The 25,370-nt window shown below is 62.4% G+C and overlaps 1 protein-coding gene and 1 long non-coding RNA gene across 4 annotated transcripts in view; one reads left to right on the top strand and one right to left on the bottom strand.

Moving 5' to 3' along the window:
• Positions 1–975: 975 nt before the first annotated feature.
• Positions 976–3,190, bottom strand: LOC131821773 (uncharacterized). The gene is made up of 3 exons (XR_009349977.1): positions 1,851–3,190; positions 1,536–1,638; positions 976–1,102 (listed from the first exon to the last, which is right to left on the bottom strand). It is a non-coding gene; the product is annotated as an uncharacterized LOC131821773 (long non-coding RNA).
• A 5,162-nt stretch (positions 3,191–8,352) lies between these two features.
• The window catches only part of PPP2R3B (protein phosphatase 2 regulatory subunit B''beta), a 41,817-nt gene continuing 24,799 nt past the window's right edge, over positions 8,353–25,370 (top strand). Inside the window, exons 1-2 of one of the 3 annotated variants that reach the window (XM_059157751.1) lie at positions 8,353–8,696; positions 23,069–23,254. In XM_059157751.1, the coding sequence (XP_059013734.1) occupies positions 8,355–8,696; positions 23,069–23,254 (528 nt within the window). In that variant the 5' untranslated portion in view covers positions 8,353–8,354. Of the gene's footprint in view, positions 8,697–12,692; positions 13,310–23,068; positions 23,255–25,370 lie in introns of those variants that run through there. The other 2 variants (XM_059157752.1, XM_059157753.1) reach the window with 2 other exon arrangements.

Genomic DNA, 25,370 nt, shown 5'->3' with positions numbered 1-25,370 from the left:
TCTTCAGGAGAAAGATTCATCTGCTTTGACTTTCCCCCAATGTTTAAAATACACAAAACAGACAGGCGGTACTCATCACACAGAGTTCCTCAGAGCCTCCTCGAGGGCTGCTTCTACTCGCTGGATGAAAGCACATTTCGAGCCTTATTTCAGGAGAATCTTCCCATTTTAACGAGCACCCAGGCTGTTACTTCCTGGGGCATCTGTAACAAATTCTCACACACCAGGCACAAAAACACAGAGGAATGCATCCTTCCCCAGCTCTGGAGACGGGAGTCTGAGGTCCAGGCGGGACAGGGATGCTGAGATCCGGTGGGGCAGGGCTGTGCTCCCGCCTAAGTCTCCAGAGGACGGTCCTTCCTGCGTCGTCCAGCTTCTGCGGCTCCAGACATCTCTGGGCTTGTGGTCACCTCCCTCCCAGCTCTGCTTCCGTCCTCCTGTGGCTTCTCTGTCCGTGTCTCCGCTTCCGTCTCTTACGAGGACCCCTGTCACTGGATTCAGGACCACGCTGATCCAGGACGAGCTCATCTCAGATCCTTCCCTTCAGCACATCTGCAAAACCTACTTCCAGTCAAGGTCCCCTTTCCAGGGCTGGAGGTCAGGATGTGGACGTACCTTTGGGGTTAGCTCCTGAACATTCGTCCACACCTAGAACGCAGGGAAGAGTTCTCTACATAAGAACAGGGTGTCACTTTTCAGAGGCTTTTGACCACGTCCGCCTGGTTTTCCCTCACGATCTTGATGCAAACCCCCCACCTGCCCACGTCCCCAAACCGCGGGTGGCTCCATCCTACACACAAGGCCAATGAATCAGACTCACACACCCAGACGGCTGTAAGAATTATAAGAGGAATGATGAGCAGACCATCAAGCGACGCCAGCCATGAGAGTTGCCCAGAAGCCTGGAATCTTGGCAGAGCCCCGGAGAACGCAGGAGCAGACAACGGTCCTCGAGCCCCGCTGCTCGAGGCCCCAGGAGGTCGCTCTCCCAGACCACACGCCGTCCCTCGAGGAGGCCTTATCCCTCTCCCTGCCAACAGCCTTTCCGGCTCATCACATCTCGCCTCGCCGCTCCTCACATCTCACTCTACCTGTGCGCTTCCTTTAAAAAAAATTGGGGTGAAATTCACACAATATAAAAATAACGACTTAAAAAAACCATTTTGTTTATTTGACAGAAGGAGAGAGAACAAGCACGGGGAGAGGGAGACGGAGAAGCAAGACCTTTGTTGAGCAGCGAGCCCGACGCGGAGTTCGACCCCAGGACCCTGGGATCATGACCTGGGCTGAAGGCGGACACTCGACCCACTGAGCCACCCAGGTGCCTCTAGAAATAACTACTTATACCGTCCTCCCAAAGGTGCACAGGCGCCACCTGCATCTGGTTTTAGCACATTCTCCTTCCCTCTAAAGGAGACCACGTCCCCATGAGCTGGCCCTGTGCAGCCCCCTCCCCGGCACCTGGACACCAGGAATCTCCTTTCCGTTTCCATGGAGTTTTGCATTCTGGACACCCCATAAGAGGAATCACGCACCCTGTACCCGGACATCGGACTCCCTTGCCAGCCTTTAAACGGGTATATAAACAAGCTCGAAGATTTGAAGCCGAGCCGGAAAATGATGTCTCAGCAGAGAATCCTAATAATGAGACAGAAATCATTAAAAGGAAGCAAATTGACCCAAAGCCTTCTCTCTGCTTTTGAATTTCCTGCTGCTGTTTAGACAGTCAACATCACCAGCGATACGGATTGCTAATGTCACATGCCAAGACCCCCGCCAAACCCATTCTTTTCCCCCATTATGGGCTGACCTGTGTCCCCCCCTCCACAAATACATGTTAAGACCCTCACCTGCAGGACCCCAGAATGGGACTCTATTCAGAGATGGAGTCCTTAAAGGGGTGATGAAGTTAAAATGAAGAAGTCATTGGACGGACCCCAATGCAGTAGGACTCGAGTTTTTGTAAGGGGAGGCGAGCACACAGACACACAGAGGGACGACCGCGTGAGGACACGGGGAGAGCACAGCATCTACACGCCAACGACAGAGGCCAAAGGAGGAAGCAGCCTTGGTAGCACCTGGATCTCAGACCTCCAGCCTCAGCCCCGCCTGGATCTCACACTCCCAGCCAGAGAATACATGTCCACTGCTCAAGTCACCTACTTGGGGCTGTGTTGTCACAGCAGCCTTAGGCTGTGACAGAATGCCTTAGCAATCCTTAGCAAAGGAACACGGATGGTAAAAGGGACTTCACAGATGTTAATGAATGAAGTGGGTCTTGAGATGGAGATCATCCTGGATAGCTGTGTGACCTCGGTGTCATCCCAAGGGAGGCAGAGGGAGACGCGAGGACAGGAGAGGAGAAGTCCATGTGACATGAAAGCAGCGGTGGGAAGGCTGATCCTTGGAGGTGGAGCAAGCGTCCTGACCCAGGGTGGGTACCCGCACCTGGAAGACCAGGCACAGGTCCCCTCGTAGTGTCCAGGAGGAACCGCGCCTGTGGAGCCTTGACTTCAGCCCCGTAAGACTGACCTTGGCCTTGGGCCCTCCAGAACGCGGGAGAACACACCTGTGTTCTTCTAAGCCTCCGACTTTGTGGCCCCTCGTTACAGAAGAGCGAGATGACGGACACACACCGTATCAAGCCCTAGCAGCCGGCCGACTGTGTCTGGGTTCCTACACCTGTAACTCATCTTCCTCTTTCCTGCCAGAGCTGAGCATCTCAGATGCCTCAGACGTGTTTGATCCTTTCCATGGCCGGCTTCAGTTGTCTGTGTCAGTCAGCTGCTCGTGTGTAACAGCCACCCTGAAACTCTTCAGTTAGAGTATCTACACCACGTCAGGAAGCTGGCCGATCCCGGCTGGCCCTGCCCCCTAAACTCGGTCACAGAGATCAGGGCTCTTCCTGGGGGCCCGTCTGTGCACCTTCAGTCTCTCTGGGGTTGTCTCCCCCCTGCCCCAAGTCAGTTTTGTAATGCAGACACTTCTGATTGGGTGAAAGCCCGAGGCCTTTTTCAAACCTGCAGTTTTGGGGGCTGTCCGTATCCTCTCTACAACTCTGATTGCAAGCTGGCCCATGCTTTTCCCAACTGCTGCCTTCCGTGTGGCTGTTGATGAAATTCAGAGAGAAAGCAGCAGCCTGCAGCCCTGTGTTCCCATCCCTTCCCAGGGGGATCGGGGCCGGGGGCCGGGGGGGGGGGGACCACACACCCTTCCCACCTGCCCCGTTATGGCAAGCCACATTGTAGCAACTGTTTCGCCACAAGGTATCAGGGATCTCTGTTTGTCCAGCCTCTCGAATCAATTTTTTGTGCACGAGGGAGCCAGAACGTGTTTGCTGGTGCAGAAGCCCCTCCCAAGCCCTTTCTAGCTCCTTGTCTTGTGTGTTCCTTCCGGTCGTTCCGCTGTCCGGGCTCAAGTGTCCTGAACACGTCCACTTGCGTGTGGTGAGCGGTGAGTGCCACCTCTGTGAGGCGGACAGTCCCTGCCTCAGCCATAGCTCCTCTGTAATTTCTTTCTCTCCTCACTTCCGCATTCTGCGGTGTAATTGTGCATTGAATCATCTAATTGTATAAATCCCCACTCCCGCCCCATTAGATGAAGAAATCTTTGAGATCGTGAATCATCTTTTATTTCTCTCTGTCCTCGGGCTTGTCGCACACACTCAGAGGACCCAGTAGGCCGCAGCTTAATTATGCCGCATTCTAGCATAATAAATACATCGTAAATAAATTAAAAGAGAAAGCACTGATGGAGCCAGGCGAGTTGATAGCAAGAAGGGAAACGCGTCGAGCATCCCAGCACTAGCCGCACAGAAACTCATCGTTCAGCGGACCTCTCCTTTGCAGGACGGGGCAGACACACAGCTTCCCCGCCTGGGAGGTCCTGAGCCCATGTCACTGCTTAAAACTGGGATCTTGAATCAGGAAAATACGAAGACGTTTGGGGGAAAACAAAAACAAAAACAAAAATAACAAAAAACAAAAAACACATATATGTGCATAAACTCTGCAAAACTCTTTCCTTTGGAGAAGAGGGCAATTCTGAACATACGATTTTTTTTAAAGCATTTACAGCTTTTCCATTCTCTTTAGTTTCGTAGGGTCACTATCCACTTGTTTTTTGTTGTTTTGATCAACATTTTTATTCTTGGAAAGCTTATTAAGATGGGTGCTAACACAATACATTTTCTTTCCTGATTTCCAGGACCGCAAGGCATTTAAACACCACTGCTTAGATTGGAAACTTTTAATGGATGTTTTGTCCACTCTTTTGTCCCAGTGTCAGTGACAATATAGTACCCAGGCAATGACCATGATACCGTCTTGGCTGAAAAAGACCCTTCGTCTTTCACCCACGGATCCGTCCCTGGAAACGCGTCGTAGAAAACCACTCTGCTTTCAGTCAAGCGCAGGCAGTGGCGCTGGGTCGGGGGCTGTCGGAGTCTTGGAGGGAAGGGGGAGCAGAGTGACTGTTTCCCAAGAAAGAGCCAATCCCGTGACGATAAAGCCATACAAACCATCCCAGTCGTCGAATGCCCCCGGTTCACGCAGCCACCCCACTGCTGCAGAGCGCTCAAGGAACACAGGGAAAGACCCAGTTCCTCCGGTTCAAAATTGTAGGAAAGCATGTGCCCCTCGAGCCGCAGGCAAAACCACATACTGGAAAGCAAGTCCGTCAGCAGCAAAGGGAAGAAATAAAACAGGAAGAGAAGAGACAGACAGACCGACTTCATAAATACCATCTAGACTCCGCCTTTCCCGGCAGACCTGACACAGGGAAGGTGGTTAAGCTCCTGATCAGGTTCTTGGAAGGACATCCCTTGAGACCAAACACAGAGACATTTATGGGTATTCTGGGGTTCCTTTTTGTTTGTTTGTTTTTGAAGATTCACTTATTTTAGAGAGGGAGGGCACGAGCGCAAGAGCAGAGAGAGACGGAGAGACAACCTCAAGCAGACGCCCCACTGAGCACCAGCCCCACTCAGGGTTCAATCTCGTGACCCTGATGTCGTGACCTGAGCCGAAATCAAGAGTTTACTCCACAAAATGACCACCCAGGCACCCAGGAGTTTGTCCTCATGATAGAAACGGAGATTTTTAAAAAGAATTGAGCATCTTGTTTTGGATGAACTTCCTTGGCAGATATAAACTCAATCACTCTGACTTCCACGGAGGGTCTGTATGCAGCCTTGGGTCCGTCTGGGACCCATGAGACCTAATGTCACAGGCACCGTATTTAGGACTTCTTCCGTCCCCAATTGGGGGGTTTCTATCCAGCACCGCGGGCTCTGCAGACAGACACGTTATTTTGTTGTTCCGTGATGCAGTTTGGGGAAAGCCTGCCTTTCCGATCAGCCAGTCCCTGCCGGCGCAGAAGCGGACGGTGTGCGGATCGACTGTGAGGGTCTGGGTGGACTGCGTCCCACAGAGGGGACTGGGCTCAGGCCGGCAAAGGAAGGGGCCGCCCTCCCTCCAACCGCCTCAGCGCCTTCCTCTCCAAGCTCTCAGGATAAGGCAGCAGGGAAGCCGACTCAGCTTCTCCTGGCTCCCAAGCCACACGAAGTTCTCCAGAATCTTCCTGTCCACTACCACCTTCCCCACCCCGTCTTTCTGTCCTGCGGGGGGGGGGGGGTGGTGGTGTCCTCCTGCCACCCCGCTATTAGTCAGGCAGACCCCGGAAAGCACCCTTCGTGTCACCAGCTTGAGACCGTGCTCCTGTTTCGGGGCGAGCCGGGCTCAGGGCTGGCTCCGGGGCGCCCCAGGGTCGCAGAGCGCGTCTCTGTCCTGGCAGGACACGATCTTCGCGGGGCCGGCGCACACTGAAGGTGCACTGTGCTCCTGAGCCGGACCTTCTCTCTGTCCGCTTGGCGGCCGCACAGCTCGGGCCTCAGCATGGGCCCCGGGACGCATAAAGCCGTCTTGTGCTCGGGATCAAAACCCCCCTTCCTTGGCGAAACCCCGGCCGTGAAGGGACAGAAGGAGCCGTGCGCGGCCGCTGGAGCAAAGACCAGGTTAGAGGCCGGTCTGTTCCCGCACGAGATGCCTGCGTGCGACAGCCCGGAGCGCGCTCCGCCTGCGCGCTCCCTTCTCCGCAGAAGCGGCCCCGACCCTCCCGCACGGGTGCGCGGTCAGCGGGACCAGGTCCAGAGTCCCTGCGTCCCGGCGCTGTCCCGAGCGGGGAACGCGGTCCGGAGGCCACACCGAGCCGACCAGGCCGCACACAAAGTGACACGCGTTGTCGGGGCCGCACAGAGTCACCGCGCGCTCTCGGGGCCGCGCACACGGCGACACGCGCTCTCGCGGAGTCCGGCTGCGGTTCCGCCGCGTGGACCGGCTCGCACCGGCGTCCTGCATCGCTCGCTGGACGGGCAGCCGACGTGCGCACTTTGCTGTTAGCAGATCTCGTGCGGGAGGAGAGCACGTCTTAGAAAAGACCCAACGGACGCCCCGCACCCCCCACCCGCCATGGGACCCCGCAGCCCCCCAGCCCCATCAAACCCGCAGCCCCCATGGGACCCCGCAGCCCCCCAGCCCCATCGGACCCCGCAGCCCCCCATGGGACCCTGCAGCCCCGCAGCCCCCGTGCGACCCCGCAGCCGCAGACACAGAGCGCGCGCCTCGTGCGTGGCCCAGGGCCGCTCGCGTTACGCGGACAACGGGACCCGGGCCAAGGCAAGGTCGGGGGAGCGGGCGGGAGGCGACGACCCTCCCGCCAGCACGACACACGGGGTCGCGACGGCCCGCGCGGCGCGCTCACGCCGAAGACCGGTTGGGAGCGAGGCGCACGCGGCCCCCGCACGGAGCCCGCCCGGTCCACGACGTCCACGGCCACGCGACCCGCGCCCACCCCCAGTTGCGCTGTGCGTGGGACAACGGCCCGCGAGCCCCGCGCTCGCTCCCGACCCCCGCCGCGCGCACACTCGCCCTCGTGCTCCGCGTGCACGCGCTGCGCCCGCCCGCCTCCTATCCACGGCCCAGCCTCCGCCGCGCCCCCAGCGGGCACGCACCGCGCATGCCCGGCACCCATCCAGGGCCGGTCTCGGGCTCCCTCCCAGCCGGCACGCACCGCGCATGCCCGGCACCCACGCACCGCCCGGCCTCGGGCTCGCTCGCTCCCGCGGGGCACGCAATGCGCATGTCCGTGCCCTTCCCCGTTCCGCGCGCGGCGCCGGCCCCACGGCGCGCTCTCGGCGGCACGCACTGCGCATGCTTCCGCCGCCGCGGCCGTCCGGGCGGCTCTCGAGCGCGGCCGCGCCCCGGAGCGCCAGAGCGGGACGACCCGGGGGGGGGGGGGGGGTCGCCGCCCGACCGCGCTCCCAGAAACGTGCTCCCCCAGCCGCGCTCCGCGAGCCCGCGACGCCCCTCCTCGTCGCACCACAGCCCCGCCCCCCTCAGGCCGCGGCGTCCGAAGCCGGGGAGGCGTGCGCGGCGGCGGGCGGCGCTCGTGGCCGCCGTGATGACGTCACGCGCCGCGGTGACGCACGACGTCGGCGACCGCGTCTGGGACGGCGGCCGGCGCGCCCGTTTTGAAGCTGCCCGGAGCGGCGCGGGCCCCGGGGCGCCGCTGTCCGTCCGCCCCCGCCGGGCCCGGGGCTCCGCGCCGCCGCCGCCCGCAGTGAGGCCCCGCCCGCGTCCGCGCCCTCGCCCCTCGCCCTCGCCCCTCGCCGGGCCGGGCCGTCGCCTGCTCCGGGGACCCCGCGACCCCGGGCTACGGGCTCGCGGCCTGCGACCCCAGGGGAACGGGGGCTCCAGTCCCGAGCCGCGCTCCCCGCCTCCCCGGGACCCCAGGACTCCGGGCTGCAGGCCTGGACCCCGCCCCCTAGAGACCCAGACTGCGGTTTGCGACCCCGCCCCCCTAGACGCTGGGACCCCCGGACCTCGGGCTCTAGAGACCCTCCCGGACCCCGCCCCCTAGAGACCGAGACCGCGGGTTTGCAACCCCGCCCCCCTGACACTGGGACCCCCGGACCCCGGACTGCAGAGACCCTCCCGGACCCCCGCCCCCTAGAGACCCAGACCGCGGTTTGCGACCCCGCTCCCCTAGACGCTGGGACCCCCGGACCCCGGGCTCTAGGGCGCCCCCCCACTCTGGACTCCAGGACTCGGGGCTCCAGGCCGCAGGCCCGCGACCTCCGAAACCTGGACTCCCGTCCCGAGACACCGCCCCCCACAGCCTCCCCAAGATGTGGGCTGCGAACCTCGCCTCCCCGGGACCGTAGGACCCCCGGGCCGTGACCCCGCCGGCGGCCCTCGTCAGCTCGGCGGACGTCCAGTCGGGCCAGACCTGGGCTGCGGGCGTCAGGCCGGCGTGCGGGACGAGGGCTCCTCGGGCCGCAGGGCCCCGCCGTGGAGATGCCGCCGGGCAAAGTGCTGCAGCCGGTCCTCAAGATGAAGGTGGACGAGCTGTTCCTGTGCTGGCTCAGCGAGGCGGGCACGCAGGCCATGCTCCGGGACTGCCTGCGGAGGGTCACGATGCCCGCGAGGACCGACGCCGGCGCTGCGGACCCCGGGCCGCCCGGGCCCCCCGGGCCCCCGCTGGCCGCCGCAGCCCCCGCCTGCAAGCCCGCGCTCTTCGACAGCCTGGGGGCGCCCGGCCCGGCCCCCGCGTCCCCGGCGCTGCCGCTGGGAGCCGCCGCGAGTCCCCGGACCGGTCCTCCCGTGCGACCCACTCGTCGATCTGCAGGGCCGCGAATCGTAAGTTCCCCGTCTTGTTGCGACCTCGTCCGCGATCCGACCCGGGGCTCGCTGCCGCGGGAGCGCGTCACGTGCGAACAGGCCCGTTGGCCGGGTTCCCCCAAACGGGCGTGTGTGCGGGAGCGTTTTGTCACGGCCAGAGCGGAGGCCGGTCGTCGGGATTGCGGGCTCCGCGGCAGTCTCCCCGTTTGGTTTCAGCGCGGCTTCTGCACGCTTCCTTCCCGGCTGAGTAAGGGGCCCAGGCCGTACCCCACTTGTTGGTTTTCTCCTTACCTGGTCTGCGGTAGTCACAGTCACGTGGCCGGTGCCGGAAAAAGAGTTTGGCCTCCAGCTCGGGCTGCTGCGTGCCCTCAGAGTCGCCACACGTTGGCTTAGTGTGATGGGACGTGTGGCACCTGTGCATCCCGCGTTCCTGGGCGAACCCCGGCGCTGGCAGCGTTGGCCTTCGGCGGAACGTGATTGTCTTGGGGTGCGTGTTTCCGCTGCAGCTCTCCTCCGCCAGCGACCCCTGTGGTGCGATCACTTACCTGATCGCTTCCCACTGCCGTGGACCAGCCGTCACGGGCAGACCGCCGGCTGTCGCTCCGAGGACCAGCTCGCTTGGCTCTGCTCCCTGACCCGTGGTTTTCTGGCCCGTGACAGCGGTCCCGACGACATGTCCCAGAAAGCAAGCCTCCACGGGGTGTGGGAAGTAGGCGCAGCGGTCACGTCTGGCCTGGCCCCTGTCGGGAACCCCACGGGCCGGCTCCTGTACCCTGCAGGGCCCGCGGCCCAGCCCTGGGCTCTGGCTCACTCCCTTTCCCACTGTCGCAGAATCTTAGTGCTGGGGGAGTAGGGCCGGAATCTCCCGTGTCACCGAGGCTGCAGGGTCTGTGAGGGACCAGCACGCGGACCGGTGACTTCTGTGGGACGGTGCTGTCCTTCCCCGCAGTGGCATCTGCTCTCCCCGGGACGGCCGAGGTCTCCCGCGCTGAGCAGCCGCCTGCATGGCGTACAGGTGTCCACGCTGAGGCCCAGCCCCTCGCGCAGGTGAATTCTTGCATCTTGTGACCCCGTGACCTTGCGTGAAACCTCTTGGGACGGCAGATGGCAGGTCAGCACAGTTCGACGAGGGCGACGGGGATGCCTTGAAAACGACGCATTTCGGAGAGCGGGCCCGTGGCGTGCCCGCATGGAATGAAGTTCCTCCAGTGACCACAGCACAGACAGGTTGTCCTCCCAAGTGGGAGGGAGATTGTGCAGGAAGGGAGTGTGCGACTTGGGGAACGCACTGACTTTAGTGGGGAGAAGGCCGCGGGCCAGGAAGGGAGGTCTGCAGTGGACATCAGCTGTCCAGTCTCGTGCGCTGGCCGCAGCGGTCTGACCACAGAAAGCCCGCTGAGGAGCCGGGTCGGTGTGTGCTTGTGGGACTGGGCAGGACGCAGGGCTCCGAGCCGAGGACGCTGTGCCTGCCGGCGGTCGGAGGCCGGAGGTCGGCTGCTGGAGGTGTGCGCGGTGCGGCTGGAGCGGGATCACGATTCTCACCGTCGAGGGGCAGCCGGGAGGCCCCATGGGTGAAGCCTCCAGCTGCGGGTTTCAGCTCAGGTCACGGTCTCAGTGTCGGGACGGCCAGCCCCACCTTGTCCTTCGGTGTGGCCTCTGCCTGCGATGGTCTGCCCCTCCGTCCACCCCTTCTCTTCCCTTGGGGCCCGGCATCTTTTCTCGGTGCTCACACGCGGAAGGGCTGCCGCGAGCCGCGAGCCTCTCCTTTCCACCCTGCTCTGTGTGATTTCCAGCTAAGGGAACGAGGAGGCACAGGGACTCCCCACACACCAGGGGTCCGGTTGCCCAGTTACATGCCCCGCCCCGGGGGTGATCTCCACACACGCATGACATGAAGCTTGTGTCAAATGTGTTACATGCAACGGGCCCTTGGAACATCTTCCATCTCCGTGAGGCCAGGCTGAAGGCTGGACCGCAGGGCCTCCAGGGCACTGTCGCCCGTAATCCCAACCACCGAAAACCCTAAACGTGCTTCTAAGGAAGTTCTCCGAGGGGATCAGATTTGGTGGGCATGCCCTGTCCCTGCAAAGATTGTGACCCCAGAGATGACGCCTGGGGAAGCAGGGTCCCAGGCGGCCCGGGGACCAGACTTTCAAATGCAGGGCATGGCCTCCGGAGCCCCCTTCCTACCTGCGCCCCAGGGGTCAGTATCCCAGTCACCTCGTCCAGCGGCTAGTTCACACTCTCCCGGTCCCCCTTCCTCCTTCCGTCACAGTGGTCCATACCCCTGTAACCTTCTGCCACGTCGACCGACCCTCGCAGCGCCTCTGAGAGGAAGGCGACTGGCTGTGCACGTACATGAGAACGTAACAACACCAGTGATCTCTTAGTGGCCACCGTGTGTTGGAGCACCTTCTGCTCCTCGCTGCGAGAGGAGCTGCGTGTTAACTGGGGACTTCACGCAGCGCTGCCAGTGCTGTAGGAGATGGCATGCCCTCACCTACTGTCAGCACCGGGAAACGCAGCGCTGGCTGTGAAGTCCGATGTTCGTCAAATGCTGAGGGCACTTCTGGTCAAACAGGCTTTTTATTTTCTTTCAGCTTGTCTTTGGCCACCGTGATGCGTGTGTTCAAACGTTTTCCCTGTTTTTACAGTTAGGTTATGTTTTTATGATTGAGTTGTAAAAAGTCTTTATATATAATCCGCGGGCACGTGCTTTCAAGGTAGATGTTTCACAAGAGGTAGGGGTGCGGAGGGGCTCCATGAAGATGTAGGGGTGTACAGGGGCTCCGTCATGAGGAGGTAGGGTGCACAGAGCTATGTCACGAGGTAGGGGTACTCAGGGCCACGGCACGAGGATGTGATGCTCCGGGCTGTGCGGGTGCATACAGCGTGGGCTGTGCGGGTGTGCTCGCCGCAGGCTGTGTGGGTGTCTTCCCTCGGGGCTGTGCGGGCATCCGCTCTCTGGGCTGTCCTTGCTCGGCTGTTCTGGTGCCCTTACTACCGAGAGCAAAACTTCACGCTCCAGTGACGGGTGCATCTACAAGTCTTTTCTTGGGCTGGTGGATGGGGATGGATCCCTCTTTGCCTACTGTCTTCACGGCCCTGAGTCGTGCGAGTGGTGGCTTCATGTTGGGGTGATGTCTGGCCAATGGGGTTCTGCTCTGCTTTGCTGCGGTGTATGGTAATGTCTATGTCGCTTCTGGGATAAGCGTCCTGAAAGCATCTTGGGCTCACAAGGCAGGACTTTTGTGCCTAGGCTTTGTGCCAGCCACACCCAAGATGGGCACAGGTGGGGTCTGCTTGCTCAGGACGTCTTTCCTTTGCGGTGGGAAGGGGGGGGGAGGCGTGGGAGGGTTAGCTCATCCTCATTCAAGCCCCGAGCCCACTGCGTGGAGCCGCCCCGAGTGCTCTGCAGGACCGGTCACTACAGTCCGGTCTGCGTGACCCGTAGGGCACTTAACGCACGGCATCTGCAGAGCCTGGTGCTCTGCTCCTCGGCCTTCCTTACCTGTCCTCTGTGACATCCTGCGTTGTCTACGTTGTATCCTGTGTTGTTACTTTCTGTGGTTAGTTACTCTCCCAGGTACACAGCTGACGTTACATTGTATCTCACGCACCTGACCAGTGACGTTACCTTGTTGCTTACGTTCTGTGTAAGCTGCCTTACCCCATCTAAGTTATATGCCCTGTTCTCTACCTTGTGCAGAATGGCAGGAAAACTCTGAAACCCCGAATACTCCCCCACTCCCTCTTGTGACAAGAAAGCATTTGAGGACTCTGTGTGCTTCATTGTGTCTCTTCTGTGCCGGGAGGGCGGCTGGTGCTCGCAGACCCCTTTGTTTTTGGCACGGTTTCAGGGAGGAAGCAGCTGCTTTGGCTGCATCTGGGCTCGTGGGGACCAGCAGGGATCTGGCGAGAGCTCCGTGACAGGTTCTCTTGTGTCCTGGACAGACTTCCCTTCTGTGCAGAGCGCCTCCTCTCGTCCCTCCCCGCCTCTGCTAACTAACTAGCAGGCAGTTGCTCGGATCACTTCAGTTCTCTGGAGCACGCCTCTGTCCCCCACCGGCAGAACTAGAGGCGCTGTCCCCAGATGTCTCCTTGCAGACCTGTTTACGCGCTTGTCCCTCTGGACTGAGCCACAAGACGGGGTCACTGAGCGGGGAGCTGTGTCCGGGACTCCCATCGGCAGCTCAGCCAGAACAGCTCCGGCCGGAGCAGCTCCCTCCTGCACAGCCAGGGGCCGGCGGGGAGGAGCGGCCGCCTCCCCCACCCTGCAGCCATGTGCCCTCCTCAGCCTGTGGAATGCAAGCGGCCCAGGGCCGGCCCCCAGAGCGCCTGGCCGGCCACGCATGGAGCGCGCTGAGCCCGGCCACCCAGACTGTCCTGCCGGGCACAGCCGCCACCCCGAGCCTGCCGGCCCCAGCTCAGCCCAGCCCCGAGAGTCAGAGCGCGAGCGCAGTGCCTGGCCTGGCCCCCGGCGGCCCATGCGAGGCGACATGCGGCTCCGGGACCTGTCCCTGCGCCAGGACCCTGACCTGAGGCAGGAGCTGGCCTCCCTGGCCCGCGGCTGTGACTTTGTGCTGCCGTCTCGCTTTAAGAAGAGGCTCAAGGCCTTCCAGCAGGTCCAGGTGGGGCAGGTGTGCTGTGTGCGTCTTGTGTGGTGCTCACCTGAGCTCCCTGCTGAGGCCTGGACTGGGGCGGGGGCTGCTGGTACTCCCAGGTCACCCCCCCTGCGCGTCACCTCCCGAATGGATGGGGGCCTGGTGGTACTCCCAGGGTCCCCCCCACCGTGTGTATCACCCTCCTGAACGGGTGGAGGGCTGCTGGTACTTCCCGGGTCCCCCTGTATGTGTCACCCCCCTGGGATGGATGAGAGGCTGCTGGTATTTCCAGGGTCCCCCTATGCACATCACCCCCCCGAATGGATGGGGGGCTGCTGGTACTCCCGGGGTCCCCCCATAGACGTCCCTCCTGGAACAGACTGGGGGGCTCCTGGTACTTCTGGGGTCCCCTGTACACCTCACCCCCCCGATGGGGTGATGGATGGGGGGGCTGCTGGTGCTCCCAGGGTCCCCCCTCCGTGTGCATCCCTCCTGGAACAGACTGGGGGCTGCTGGTACTCCCAGGGTCCCCCCCATGTGCCCCCCAGAACAGCTGTGTCGTGGCTCTGGAGAGCCAGGTGTCCCGTGTGGAGTGTTAGGGAAAGCCTTCCGTAGAAGGAAGCCGCAGCTTCCCTTCCTGGGGTTCCAGTGGCAGAACCGCACGCAGTCAGGAAGCTGGAGTGTGGCGGCCGGCGATGCGGCGGCTCTCCCCAGCACGGAGCAGACCGGGTTTAGCATCTGCTGGTGGTTCAGCCTTAGTCACAAACACTGGGGGCTTGTGCCCTCGTGTGGAGCAGGAAGCTTTCCCCACGCCCGTGGATGCGGCCGGGTTCCCTGCCCTCGCGGTCGTGGTCTGAGACGTGCTGTGTGGAGGGACGCTCAGACCGCAGCCGCGACCGGGGACGCCTGGGTGGCTTTTAGTAACGGACTGGCTTGTGTGTGAACTTTGCTGTGATTCTCATGATTCGGGGACATCAAACCTGGCTTTATGTCTCTGTGTATCTTGTCAGGGGTTTAAGGGGACTCGTAATTGAAAAGGCCTGAGACTTCCCGTGAGCTCCCCAGTCATTCTGTAACTTGAAGTTTCCGTGTGACCTCTCACGCTCTGCCTGCCGCCGTGTGGTGCCTGGGTGCCTGGTGCCCCGGTGCCGGGGGAGACAGGGCCGGGGACAGGATGGGGGCATGGGAGACTGGATGGGGGACAGAATGGGGGAGTGATGTAGACGGGGGAGACAAGACCGGGGACTGGATGGGGACAGGGGAGACAGGACAGGGGATCGGATGGGGGTGCTGGACGCGGGGGCCAGGACCGCAGGGCTGGAGGTGGGACCTGCACTCACTGGCTGGCTCCCTACGTGCCTTGCATCTGGGTCACTGACACTTGCCACATGAAACGCTTGCGTTGTCCGTGGTAGTGAGGAGTTAGCACCCTGGTACTGCGTAAGGACAGAAAAATCACACAGAATCAAACAGGGCTGTTTTGGGGGTGAGAAAAAGACCTGCTTTTGCTGATTCTGTACCTGGAGTTTCTTTTGGATCCCACGTTAGTGTTCACACACCTTCTGAGTGTGTGTCTGGCTGTGTCTTCCAGCTTTGGACATTCTGTGCTCAGGTGGTTTGTGCAGACGTTTGTTCCTTTTTTCTGAGGCACGTGTGTTTGGGGTCTGTGAGACGGTGGAACTGGAATCAGCCACGGCTGAAGTCCTCTCACCCGGCAGGAAGGTGGATGTTGGGTGGTTTCTCTTAGGTGGTTCCGTAGGGTGTTGGTGGGATTGGCAGATGCTCCGAAAGTCATGGTGACTTGCCCTCAGTGGGCCTGTCTCCTGGCAGAACCGGTTCTGGAGAGTCTGATTGTTTTAGGATGACCCCGTTTCGCCAGCACCGCTGTTGGGGAGAGAAATTCTATGAATTCCTTCGGCGGGGAAAGTGTTTCATGTTACAGGAGATGTACTTCAGCGGTGTTCTGCGGGCGTGAGCGTGTGTCTGGGGTCATGTGAGCGTGTGTCTGGGGTCACTGAGTGTTCTCTAAGGTGTGGGGGGTGGATCAGATGGGGCTCCTCGTAGGGGAGCGTTGCGGGAGGAGGGGTTGCTCCGTCTTATTCAGCCCAGGGCATCTAAGTGTGGATCTGGACAGGGCCCTGGGCAGGTGAGCACAGGTCGGTGGTGGCCTGGGGCCATGAGCGTGGTGGGACCCTGATGACTAGGAGGGAGATGGGGGGTCCTGTATGGTGACTGGAGGGGACGGGAGGCTGGGGGAGGGGTGGAGGACATGGGGTTGGGGAAGGTGGGGGATGGGGGTGTGGGAGCGGGTGGAGGGTGGGGGAAGGGAAGGCAAGCCTGGGGGAGACGGAGAGAGACGGTGGAGGCCCGGTGGGGGTGGGGGTGGGGGTGAGGGAGATGCAGGGACTCATGCGCAGCCGGAGGACGGGGAAGGGGGAAATGAGAGTCGGGAGCGATGGGGCCGTGGGGGTGGGCACGCGACATGACATCGGGGAGAGATGGGGAATGGGGTGTGGGGAGGGGGAGGGTTGGAGCCACAGGGCACACGGGGATGGGGGAGGGGTGGGCAGATGAGGAGGGGGATGGGGCAGGGGGAGGGGACATGACGTTGGGGAAGGGTGGGGTGGAGACCCTCGGGGGTTGGAGGGGCGGATGGTGTAGAATGTGCCTCGCGGGTGGCTCCCCGCCTAGCCGCGCGTGTCCCCTGTACTCAGGCTCAGAGGAGGGGTGGACGGCTGCGGGTCCGCGGGCCACGGGCTCCCTGTGCTGCTTACTGCACGGACACTGCCGCCTGCCGCCTGCCTGCCCTCCTGGGGACTCCCGGGCCTTGCACACACGCCGAGTGGCAGAGGGACTCCCGGAAGCTCGGCTGCGCTGTCCCTGAGTCGGCGACCCCACCTGGCCCAGCACGGCTGCTCTGCTGCCTGCCCCCGTCTCAGCGGGGACCCTAGCCTCCCCACTCCCCTGGTGCCGAATCTCTCTCCCCTCACTCCAGTGTGGTACACTCGAGGGTGCCCCGGGCCCCCTGTCCTGTGCTGTGTCACGGCCCTGGTCCTGGACCGCCCATCCTGTCCAGCCTCTCTGCGGGGTCCTCTGCGTCGACGGACAGGCCCTCAGAATGGTCGTGTATGGACCGCAGTGACGCCATCTCCAGGTGACTCTGCTGGGCCATGAGCTGACCTCTTCTGGAGACCTCAGGCCGTGCCGGACACCGAGCAGGGCCTTAGTCTAAAGGGGATCACAGGGCGAGGGAGGGGTCGCACCCTCGACGCTCACTCTCAGGGTCCCAGGAGGTTGCTGTGACCCCACCCCATGTCTGTGAGGCTGTGGACACGGTGTCCTTCATGGTCCTTGCTGGCCAGCATGCAGTGGTGGCACGGCGTCCTCCACGTTTCCAGCCCTGTCTTCTAGGCTTTGTGGAGACCAGACCGTCTGCGCCCATTCTGCCTGTGGGCACGCAGCTGAACGGATGTCCTGGGAGCTGGTGGGCATTGGACACAGGCCTCGTCCTAACGCACTGCCTGGCCAGCTGCGCCTGGCTCCGTGTCCTCGGAGTTTGCCGTCCGGCCCCCTGCGCACCTGACACGTGGACACCCAGAACCTTCTGATGTGGAAAGGGCGTCTGCACGAGCCTGCATGGAGGTGGACCTGGGCAGCGGTCATTTTGACATTTCGTCTCCTCTGTGTTAAACTCTGACCCCGGGACTCCTGTGGGCGTCCAGTATGTCCTCTGCGGGTCTCAGTAGTGAGCCTCTGCCATGTGGCGGGAAGTGGTCCGTGGAAGCAGAGTTCGCGGCCTGCAGGGCCCTCCTCTCCTGGCCACAGCGTCTCAGTGCGTGCAGACTCAGTCCCGTGGCCTGCGGGGTCCTCCTCTCCTGGCCATAAGTACGTGCAGGCTCCCTGGGAATTCCCTACCGGGCTCCCCAGTCCTGTTCCAGGCAGCACCACGCATCTGTGTCTCAGGTCAGGGCCAGCCCTGGGGTCCTGTGAGCTGAGCCACCCATGCCCGGGGCGCCTCTGCCTGGCCTGCTTTTGTCCTGACTCCTGGCTTTTACTGTGTGTCTTGTGCCGGTGCTCTGGGTGAGGGTCACTTTCGACGTCCCAGATAAGGGCTGGGACCTGTGACTGTGACTGTGACCCCCGAGCCCAGTGCTCAGAGGAGGCACGCCAGCAGAGACCCAGCCTGGATTGCTTCTGCGGGCACCCACCCCGGGAGGCAGCAGTGGCTTCGGCAGGACCTTGTGTCCAGCCCCATGTGGACAGGATGGCCCCACTGTGCGTGTGCTGGGCGGCCGGTGGCGTCCTCTTGCTTTGTGGCCTTATGAGGAGTCCGTGCTCTCTCCAGAAATAGCTCTCCGTGGGGAGGTGTCATCTTTATCAGGGAGCTCTGGGCTGCATGCCGCCCAAGGCGTGCACTCGCCGTGCGTCCAGGAGGACTGAAGGCGCGGTGCCCGGGAAGCGGGGTGTCCAGCCTCGACTCTGAGCCGCGAGCCCCGCGGGGAATTCCCACACACTCGCGCGTGTCTTTGTTGCTTTCGCGTTCATAACGGATATCGGCCGCATCTCCTGGAGGTCAGGGAACAGCCCCTGCGTTTCCTGCGGAATCTGCTGAGTTCTGCTCTGCGGACCGGGAGGTGGCCGGCTCCCAGCGGCGCCCCGTGTGCCGGACAGGAATGCGCGTCCTGCAGCTGTGCTGGGGCCACGGGCTATTTATGTCCGGGAGATTAAACCCGTAAATCTTCCGTGTCCACACCAGGCTGTTTTGTGTCTCATTGTGTGGTACACTTGTCATCCGCGCCTGGGGGGGTGTTCAGCCTCCTTCCTTGCGGCATGTCAGTCTGTCCCCAGCAGCGTTTCTGCCCTGGGGGCTAAGCCTGCAGGCTCCGGCCCAGGTCTGGGTGCCGGGGCTCCCTGGGCCGTCCAGTTCCTGGGGCTTCCGTGTCATGCACGGTGCGGATCTGCACGTCGTCACTGGGCCGTGTAGACCACCCTGCAGCCACACACGACCCTGGAGAGGGCCACTGCGGGCCCGTATGTCCACAGTTTAAAAACTTTTCGGTGTGTGCTACATGCGTGTCCCACAGAGACCTACGGTCTTCTTTTTCCCGTGGGCGTCTGCTCTGTGACCGGAGCATTTAACCTACGTGCACCGTAGCAGTGCCTGTGCGCGGAGTTAGGTAGTGTGTCTCCTGCTCTCGCACGATTGCCGAGCACCCTTCTCGACATTCACACTGGATGTGTCACCTGCTCACCTTTGTCACAGTCTTCACCGTCGAACTCCCGGAGACGCCGCGGTTCGTCCCGGCTTCGTGCTCTGCTGTCCACAGCGCTGTTGAACAGAAGCCAAGCTCCATGCTGGTTCCCGGTGTCAGCGGAAGTGCTCCTTGTACCCCCGCCCACGCCCCAGCACACTACTGCCCTGGCGGAGCTTTCTCTCTGCTCACTCAGAACTTGCACGTGGGTGAGCTTTGCTCCAGCATCACATCCCCTGCGTCTCCGTGAACCTGTGTGTGCAGAGACGGCGTGTCCGCGAACTTGTGCATGAGCACAGACACTCTGCGTGTCTGCAAACTCGTACATGAGGATGGACACTGCGTGTCCGGGAACCCACGCGCTTGAACAGAGACACTGCGTATCCGCCAAGCCACGCGTACAGACAGACACCCCACGTGTCCGCAAACCCGTGTGCACGAACAGAGACCCCACGAGTCCGCCAACCCGTGTGCAGGGGTTTGAAGGATCAAGACCTGCGAGTCCGCGATCCAGGGTCTGCCGACAGCTCCCTTCTCAGTGTGTTTTGTGTTTGTTCTGGTCGCAGGGACCACCTCCCAGCGGCTGACCTCCCCGCAGATTACACAGCCCTGCCCCGGGGCCGCCCTGGCTGGTGCGGTGTCGCCTCTCCAGAACGTGCCCGCTGATTCCTTGCTGCGCTGAAGAGGACCCCATTGGGCTGTGTTTCATCCCGGCTGTTTTGGAGGATGTGCTGGCGGTGTCTGGTGTCCGGCGGTTTCATTCCCCTGTATCTGTGCAGGATTCCCTTTACCGGTGCTGTGTGGGGAGCTCCGGGAGCCCAGGACGCAGGGTGCGCCCCCGCACGCCCCCCACACCTCCCCCGGGTGGCCTCCTGACCTCGGCCTTTTGTTCCTCCACTTCCCCACACCTGTGCTCAGCTGTGCTCCGTCCACCCCACCATCCCCCACATGTGTGGTCTGGAAACCTCTTCTTGCCGTGCTACGGGGTCTGTGTTCCATGGACTCACCCTTCTATCTTCAAGCTTCCTGCCTCTGTGATCTGAGCCAGGGGGAGCGCGTGGGTCCTGAGTCTGGTCACGCCGGCACCTCAAGCCTTGGTGGGTTCAGTCCCGCTCTGTCCCTCCTGGCACCTTGTTTGCGTGTGGACGTGGGACTGTGGACTGGGAGTTGCTCCTCTTCCGTGGGACTTGGGGCAGTGTCGTGGGTCCTGACATGGTGGTTTCCCGGAGCAGATATTCCTCCTTTCAGGCCGCACCAGTCTGGTGCACCAGGACGGTTTGGCTAGAGGGTTTTGGGGTTATCCAGACTGATACAGGCCGGCTACGTGCAAGCACCCAGGGGAGGGTCCCACGGGGCCAGCCAGCAGGGACCTCGGCTTCTCACAGAAATCAGCCGCAAGCCAGGGCAAGCGACAGCAGACTTTCCTGAACGGCACGGCTGTCGGAGAAGAACAGACCGTGTCTGGGAGGCTCGGGAGGCAGAAAACAGTCTCGTCCTCGCTCAGGGTTAGGGGTTTAGGGTCCGAGCTCCAGCAGCGGTCCAGGGTAGCGTCCGATGCGCATCACTGTTGGGCGAGCGATGGGTGTCGCTCGTGAATCATCAGAGGTGGGGGTGTTGCTGCGGCCGCGGCCAAGGGTCGTTCTGGCTCAGGTCCTGCAGCGTCGTGACGCGGCTCTTCTGGGGCGTTGTCAGGAGTCGGGAGCCCAGGACAGAACCCAGAGAGCGAGTCCCTGTCTTGCCGCCCCCTTGAACAGGGAACAGAGCCACTTTGTATCCTCAGAGACAAAATACAGGATTTGAGGACATGGCGCCTTGCAGAAAAGGGTCAGATCCGGAGCCGGACAGAGCCCCTGGAGCTTCCCCGCTCGGGGATGCTGTGAACGTGGTGTGGTGCCGAGGGACAGTCTGCCGTGGCCCTGAGTTCTTAGGGCACGTTCTGCCCGTGGCCCCCGTGGCCCCCGCTGCCAGATGCAGTAACCCATGTGAAGCCCATCGTTTTCATTCCTCGGGGTCAGGCGTCGGTGGGCATTTATTTCTGGCTCATTCTTCTCATGGGAGGCGCAGCTCTGTGGGACCTCTGCTCGGGGGACAGCCCCGTTCCAGGATGCTGGATTTTGTGTGTAGACCCCTGAGCTCCTCGGCCGGGCCGTGAAGAGGGGGTCGTTTCAGCCGCACGACGCCACTGGCTTCACCGGGTTCCCTTCGGGGTGTCTGGGGTCCGAGGGTGTCTTCCTTTCCTGGTGGGGCGGGCCATGGATGCTCTTAAATGTCTGTCAGCTCCTCTGTGGGAGGCTCGGAGGGACTCTGCGCAGAAGGGCCGGTCTGGGCACCTGGGATCGGACCCTGCACGAAGAAGGAGCTCACCAGAACCTCAGCGGCCGGGCTAGACTCCTGAGGTTCCTACGCCGCGGTGGCGTCCGGCCTCGCGCTGTGGCGAGGGCAGACCCGTGCTCACGGGCGGCTCGGCTCTCGGGTCCCTACCGTCCCAGGAGACAGGCAGGCTCCGGGTCTGGAAGGACTCGGGTGACACAGCCAACGCCGTGTCGTGTGGCCGGTGTTGTCGAGGCCGGCAGCTGCCCGGAACAAAGGGAAGGTCGTGCTGCCCATGGGAAACCCGCCGTGGACGTGCGCTCGGGCAGCCCCTACTGCTGGGGGTCTGCTCTGTGCAGACCTGGGGGCAGCCTTGCTCCCTCCCGTTGGGGGCACCGACAGACCGGAGCCTGGGGAGCCCTGCGGACACTGCAGGAGAGGCCGCAGGTCGGACGCAGGAAGGGCAGGTGCGCAGGGTTCTGCTGGGAGTGTCGGTGCTCCGTGCTGCGGGGGGAACGGATGGGGGCGGGCTCTTCTCTGCTCAGGGTGACCTCTTCACCGCCCGTGACCCCTCCGAGGAGGAGCGTCGTCATGAGGGTGGGTGGGTTTTGTGGCCGGTGGGATCCGAGTGGGTCTTTGGTGAAGCGCGTGAGGGACTGTGGTGGCGTCCGGGGTCGTGCGTGCAAAGGCCCTGAGGCAGGCAGTGACGGGTGTGTGCCACAGCCGGTGACACCTGCCCCTCCCCGGGTGCAGGGGTGCCGTGGTTCTCCCGCCGTCTGAGCAGGAACCTTCCTCCCACGCCAGGGTCTTGGAAGGGGAGGGTGGCGACCGCGGACGGAAGGCTTCCCGCCGATGGGGGATGGGGAGACGGGGCCGCGGAGGACCTGGGTTTGCACAGCACAGACGCTCACCTGCGGCCCCCAGGCTCCCTGCTCCATGGAGCCTGCGTTCGTGGCCCCTCCCAGCTTGCTCGCTCCCTCCTCCCCTCCTCTCTCCTCTCGTGAGGCCCGCCCGCCTCCTCCCTCCCTCCTCCCTCTGTCCCGTTCCCTCCTCCCCTGCCCCGTCCGGCCTCTCCCCTTCCGTCCTCCCCTGCCTCACCCCCCGGCACTGAGCTCCCCCTGGGTTGCATCTCTCCGTGCACTGCTGCGTCCACTAACTCTCCATATGCAGGTCGGAGGTCGGCGGCCCTGGAAGCTGGACACGGGCGTGTCTGACTCTGTCGGCTCCCACGGTGGCTGCACAGGGGACACGTCGGGGTGGGGGGCGGGTTCTGAGCCCTGAGGAGTGAGGGAGTGAGCGGATGACGGGCCTGACGTGTCAGTGAAGACGACACAGGACTGTCCTGACGTGTGACTGAGGAGGTCCAGGTCCGTCCTGACGTGGGACCGAGGACAGCGGGGACCGACCCTCGTGAGTGACTGAGGAAAACGGAAGACAGTCTCTGAGGAGTGATCGGGGAGCACAGGGTCTGTGTGCTGCGCAGTGACCTGTGAGCACGGGGGCCGTCGTGGACTGTGACCGGGGAGCACGGGGACCAGACTGTGTGCTGGGCCACGACCAGGGAGCAGGGGACCGGACTGTGTGCTGGGCCACGACCGGGGAGCAGGGGACCGGACTGTGTGCTGGGCCATGACCGGGGAGCAGGGGACCGGACTGTGTGCTGGGCCACGACCGGGGAGCAGGGGAACCATAAGCTGTGGCTTGTGTGCTGTTGTCTGAGACGAGTACATGGCCGTGGGCCCGGTTCTCTCTGCGAGGCGCCCGCAGGTTGGCGTGGGGGGCGTGTCCCGCTCCACGACGGGTCCCGTGGAAACAGGTGACTCCTGTGTACGCTGCACATGTGAGCTAGGCCGTTCCTGCACGCACTCACGTGCCCGTTAGTGGCCATCCGTCTGGTCCTGACCCCCGGGAGGACTCCGGGCAGGTTCTCCACAAGCATGTGTGCCAGCCCGTCTGTCCATCTGGGCGTCCCCAGTCCCTGTCCTGAGGGGCCACACCCAAGGCAGGACTGGAGGAGGCTCGGCGGCATGGGGCCCACGGTGGGTGTGGCGCCCACTTGTGGGTTGTGTGACCTCCTGCGAGCATCGTCGGCAGTCGTGTGTCCAGATTCGGGTCAGATGTGCTCGGTGCGATTACTTTCCCCCAGGTCACCCTGCTAACGGCGCGTGAGTGTGAAGACATGGAGGCTTACAGGTTCTCATGCCGGTGCTGTTTTCCACCCTAGGTTCAGACGAAGAAGGAAGAGCCCCTGCCACCCGCCACGAGCCAAAACATTCCCACGTTCTACTTTCCCAGAGGCCGTCCCAAGGACACGGTGAACATCGATGCCGTCATCACCAAGATCGAACGGACCTTCGCGCAGTTTCCCCACGAGAGAGCCACAATGGAGGACATGGGCCGAGTGGCCAAGGTGGGCCCCCACGAGTGTGCAGCTTGGTGCTCTGGTTCCTACTTGCTTCCATTCTGAAGCTCTGGTAGGATTCTCTGGGAACGTGGGTCCTCCATCCTAACAGACGCACATCCCGGGTCACGGTCCGGGTCAGCGAGTGTTAATGCCTGCGTTTTCCAGGGAGCGTCTCCAGAGGCTGAACGCAGGCCTTCCCGTGCACCCACGTGGCTCCGTGCCTGCCCCGGGCGAGGTGCCGTTTCTCTGGAGTGTGTGCACACGCGGCCCAGTCCCTGTGTGCTCTGTGCGGCGTGTGACTCCCAGCTCCGCCGCCATGCTGTGTCCCGCTGCGGTCTTGTCCGGACAGCGTGTCCCTGGGTGTCTGTGTGGATGCGTCCCTGGGCTGGCTGTGCGGGTGCGTGCACGTGGGACGTGGCCCGTGCAGTGTCTGTGTGTCGTTCTGCCGGGGTCTCCTCCCCAGCCACTCATGCGTCCCCCCGACGAGTGCTATGTTCGGGACCCGCCCCTCGGTGCGCACTCCACCGCAGTGCGCTTGCAGGAACGGGGGGATCTCGCCCTCCCCAGTCACAGGGCCCATGGTGGTCGCCCTGCAGGAGAAGGCGGTTGTCAGCTCAGCGTGCAGCGTTCCCCAGGGTCTGTGCGTGTCCCTTGTTCCTGTCCTGTGGGGCCAGCGTGCCTCCTGCTTTCTCTTTCCCTATCCCTCTCCCGTGCCCGTGTCTCCCGTGCCCGTGCTCGTCTCGGTGATCTGGAAGCCAGCGCTGTGTGTGTGTTCAGCATGAGAACATTCTCTGTGGCCTCTGGGTCGCCTGGTGCATACGCAGTACGGGAACGACGTCCTCTGCAGTCGCCGGGTCGCCTGGTGCGTGCACGGTGCGAGAACGTTCTCCTCCAGCTGCTACACAGTTTCTTGTTCCTTTTGCTTCCCATGTCTGGGGTCTGCCTTTCCGTCTGTCCCGCGGCCCCTGAGACAGAGGTCACGCACTGCAGGAGCCGGCCTTCGAGAGGTCACGCACTGCGGGAGCCGGCCTTCTAGAGCACAGCGCTCAGTGGTGTTCGCGTCCTCACAGAGCTGTGCGGTCGTCCCCGGGCTTTGCTATAGGACACAGTCTTCCCTCCGAGACGGTTGCCTGCCTCCCTGCGTCCTGGTCCGTAGGAAGCTGCGACCCAGCTTCCCGTCTCTGTGCGTCGGCCCGTAGTGGACATCGCGTACACACGGTTTCCCGGCTGGGACTCCCCGCATGAAGTGCCTTTGCAGAACGTGCTCCCAGGGTGGCACGCATCTGCGTGTCCTTCCTCACGCTGACGTTCGGTATTTACCCAGTCGACCGTTCGTGGGTGTTTCTGTTGTTCCGGCTGCTGTCAACACGCACCCAGGGGTGTCTTGTGCACACGTGACCTTTCTCTTGGGTGCGCAGCCAGGACCGGTCGTGCAGGTCCATGCGGAATGCTGTGCAGCTGCTTGTGGGACCACGAGCCGTCTCCAAACACCCGCACCGTGTCCGTGCCCACCGGCAGTGAGAGAGGTGGCGCCGTGTCCCCTTCTCGGATGAGAGACGCTGACCCTGGTGCACGGGCACCGGTGTCTCCTTCTGCGGTTGATGTGTGGTTTCCTTGCCGACGGACGATCGTGCGCGACCCTCCACGTGCTCGTTGGCCGTTGTACGTCTCTGCCCGAGTGTCTGCGCATCCTTTGCCCGTGTCTCAGTGGGTTGTCGTGCCGTTGTTGAATTCTAAGAAGGCATTGCGTGTCGTCGACACCAGTCTGTGACCAGATGCTGGTGCGCACTTACTTCCAGCGCTTGGGTCATTGTACACGCTTGGGTGGCATTTAGGATTTCGTTGTGACACGCTTCATTTTATCTACTTCTGCCTTTGTTTCTTGTGCTTTTGCTGTCCTACTGGAGAAACCTCACCAGACCTAAGGTCACAAAGATGTAGTCTTTCTGTTCCTGCGGGTCGTCTAGTTCCACCTCTCACGCGTATGTCTCGGGTTTGTTTCAAGTTGGTCTTTGTCAGCAGCGACGTTGGGGCACAACTCTGTCTTCTCCGAGTGCAGACCAAGGCGTCCGGCACCATGTCTGCGGTGGACATGGACGGGTCTCCCTCACGGGAAATGAGT

This window comes from Mustela lutreola, chromosome X (assembly GCF_030435805.1).
Source record: "Mustela lutreola isolate mMusLut2 chromosome X, mMusLut2.pri, whole genome shotgun sequence".
NCBI classification, from domain to species: domain Eukaryota; kingdom Metazoa; phylum Chordata; class Mammalia; order Carnivora; family Mustelidae; genus Mustela; species Mustela lutreola.
Note: the sequence above shows the minus strand (reverse complement) of the source record. Positions and strands in the feature narration are given on the sequence as shown.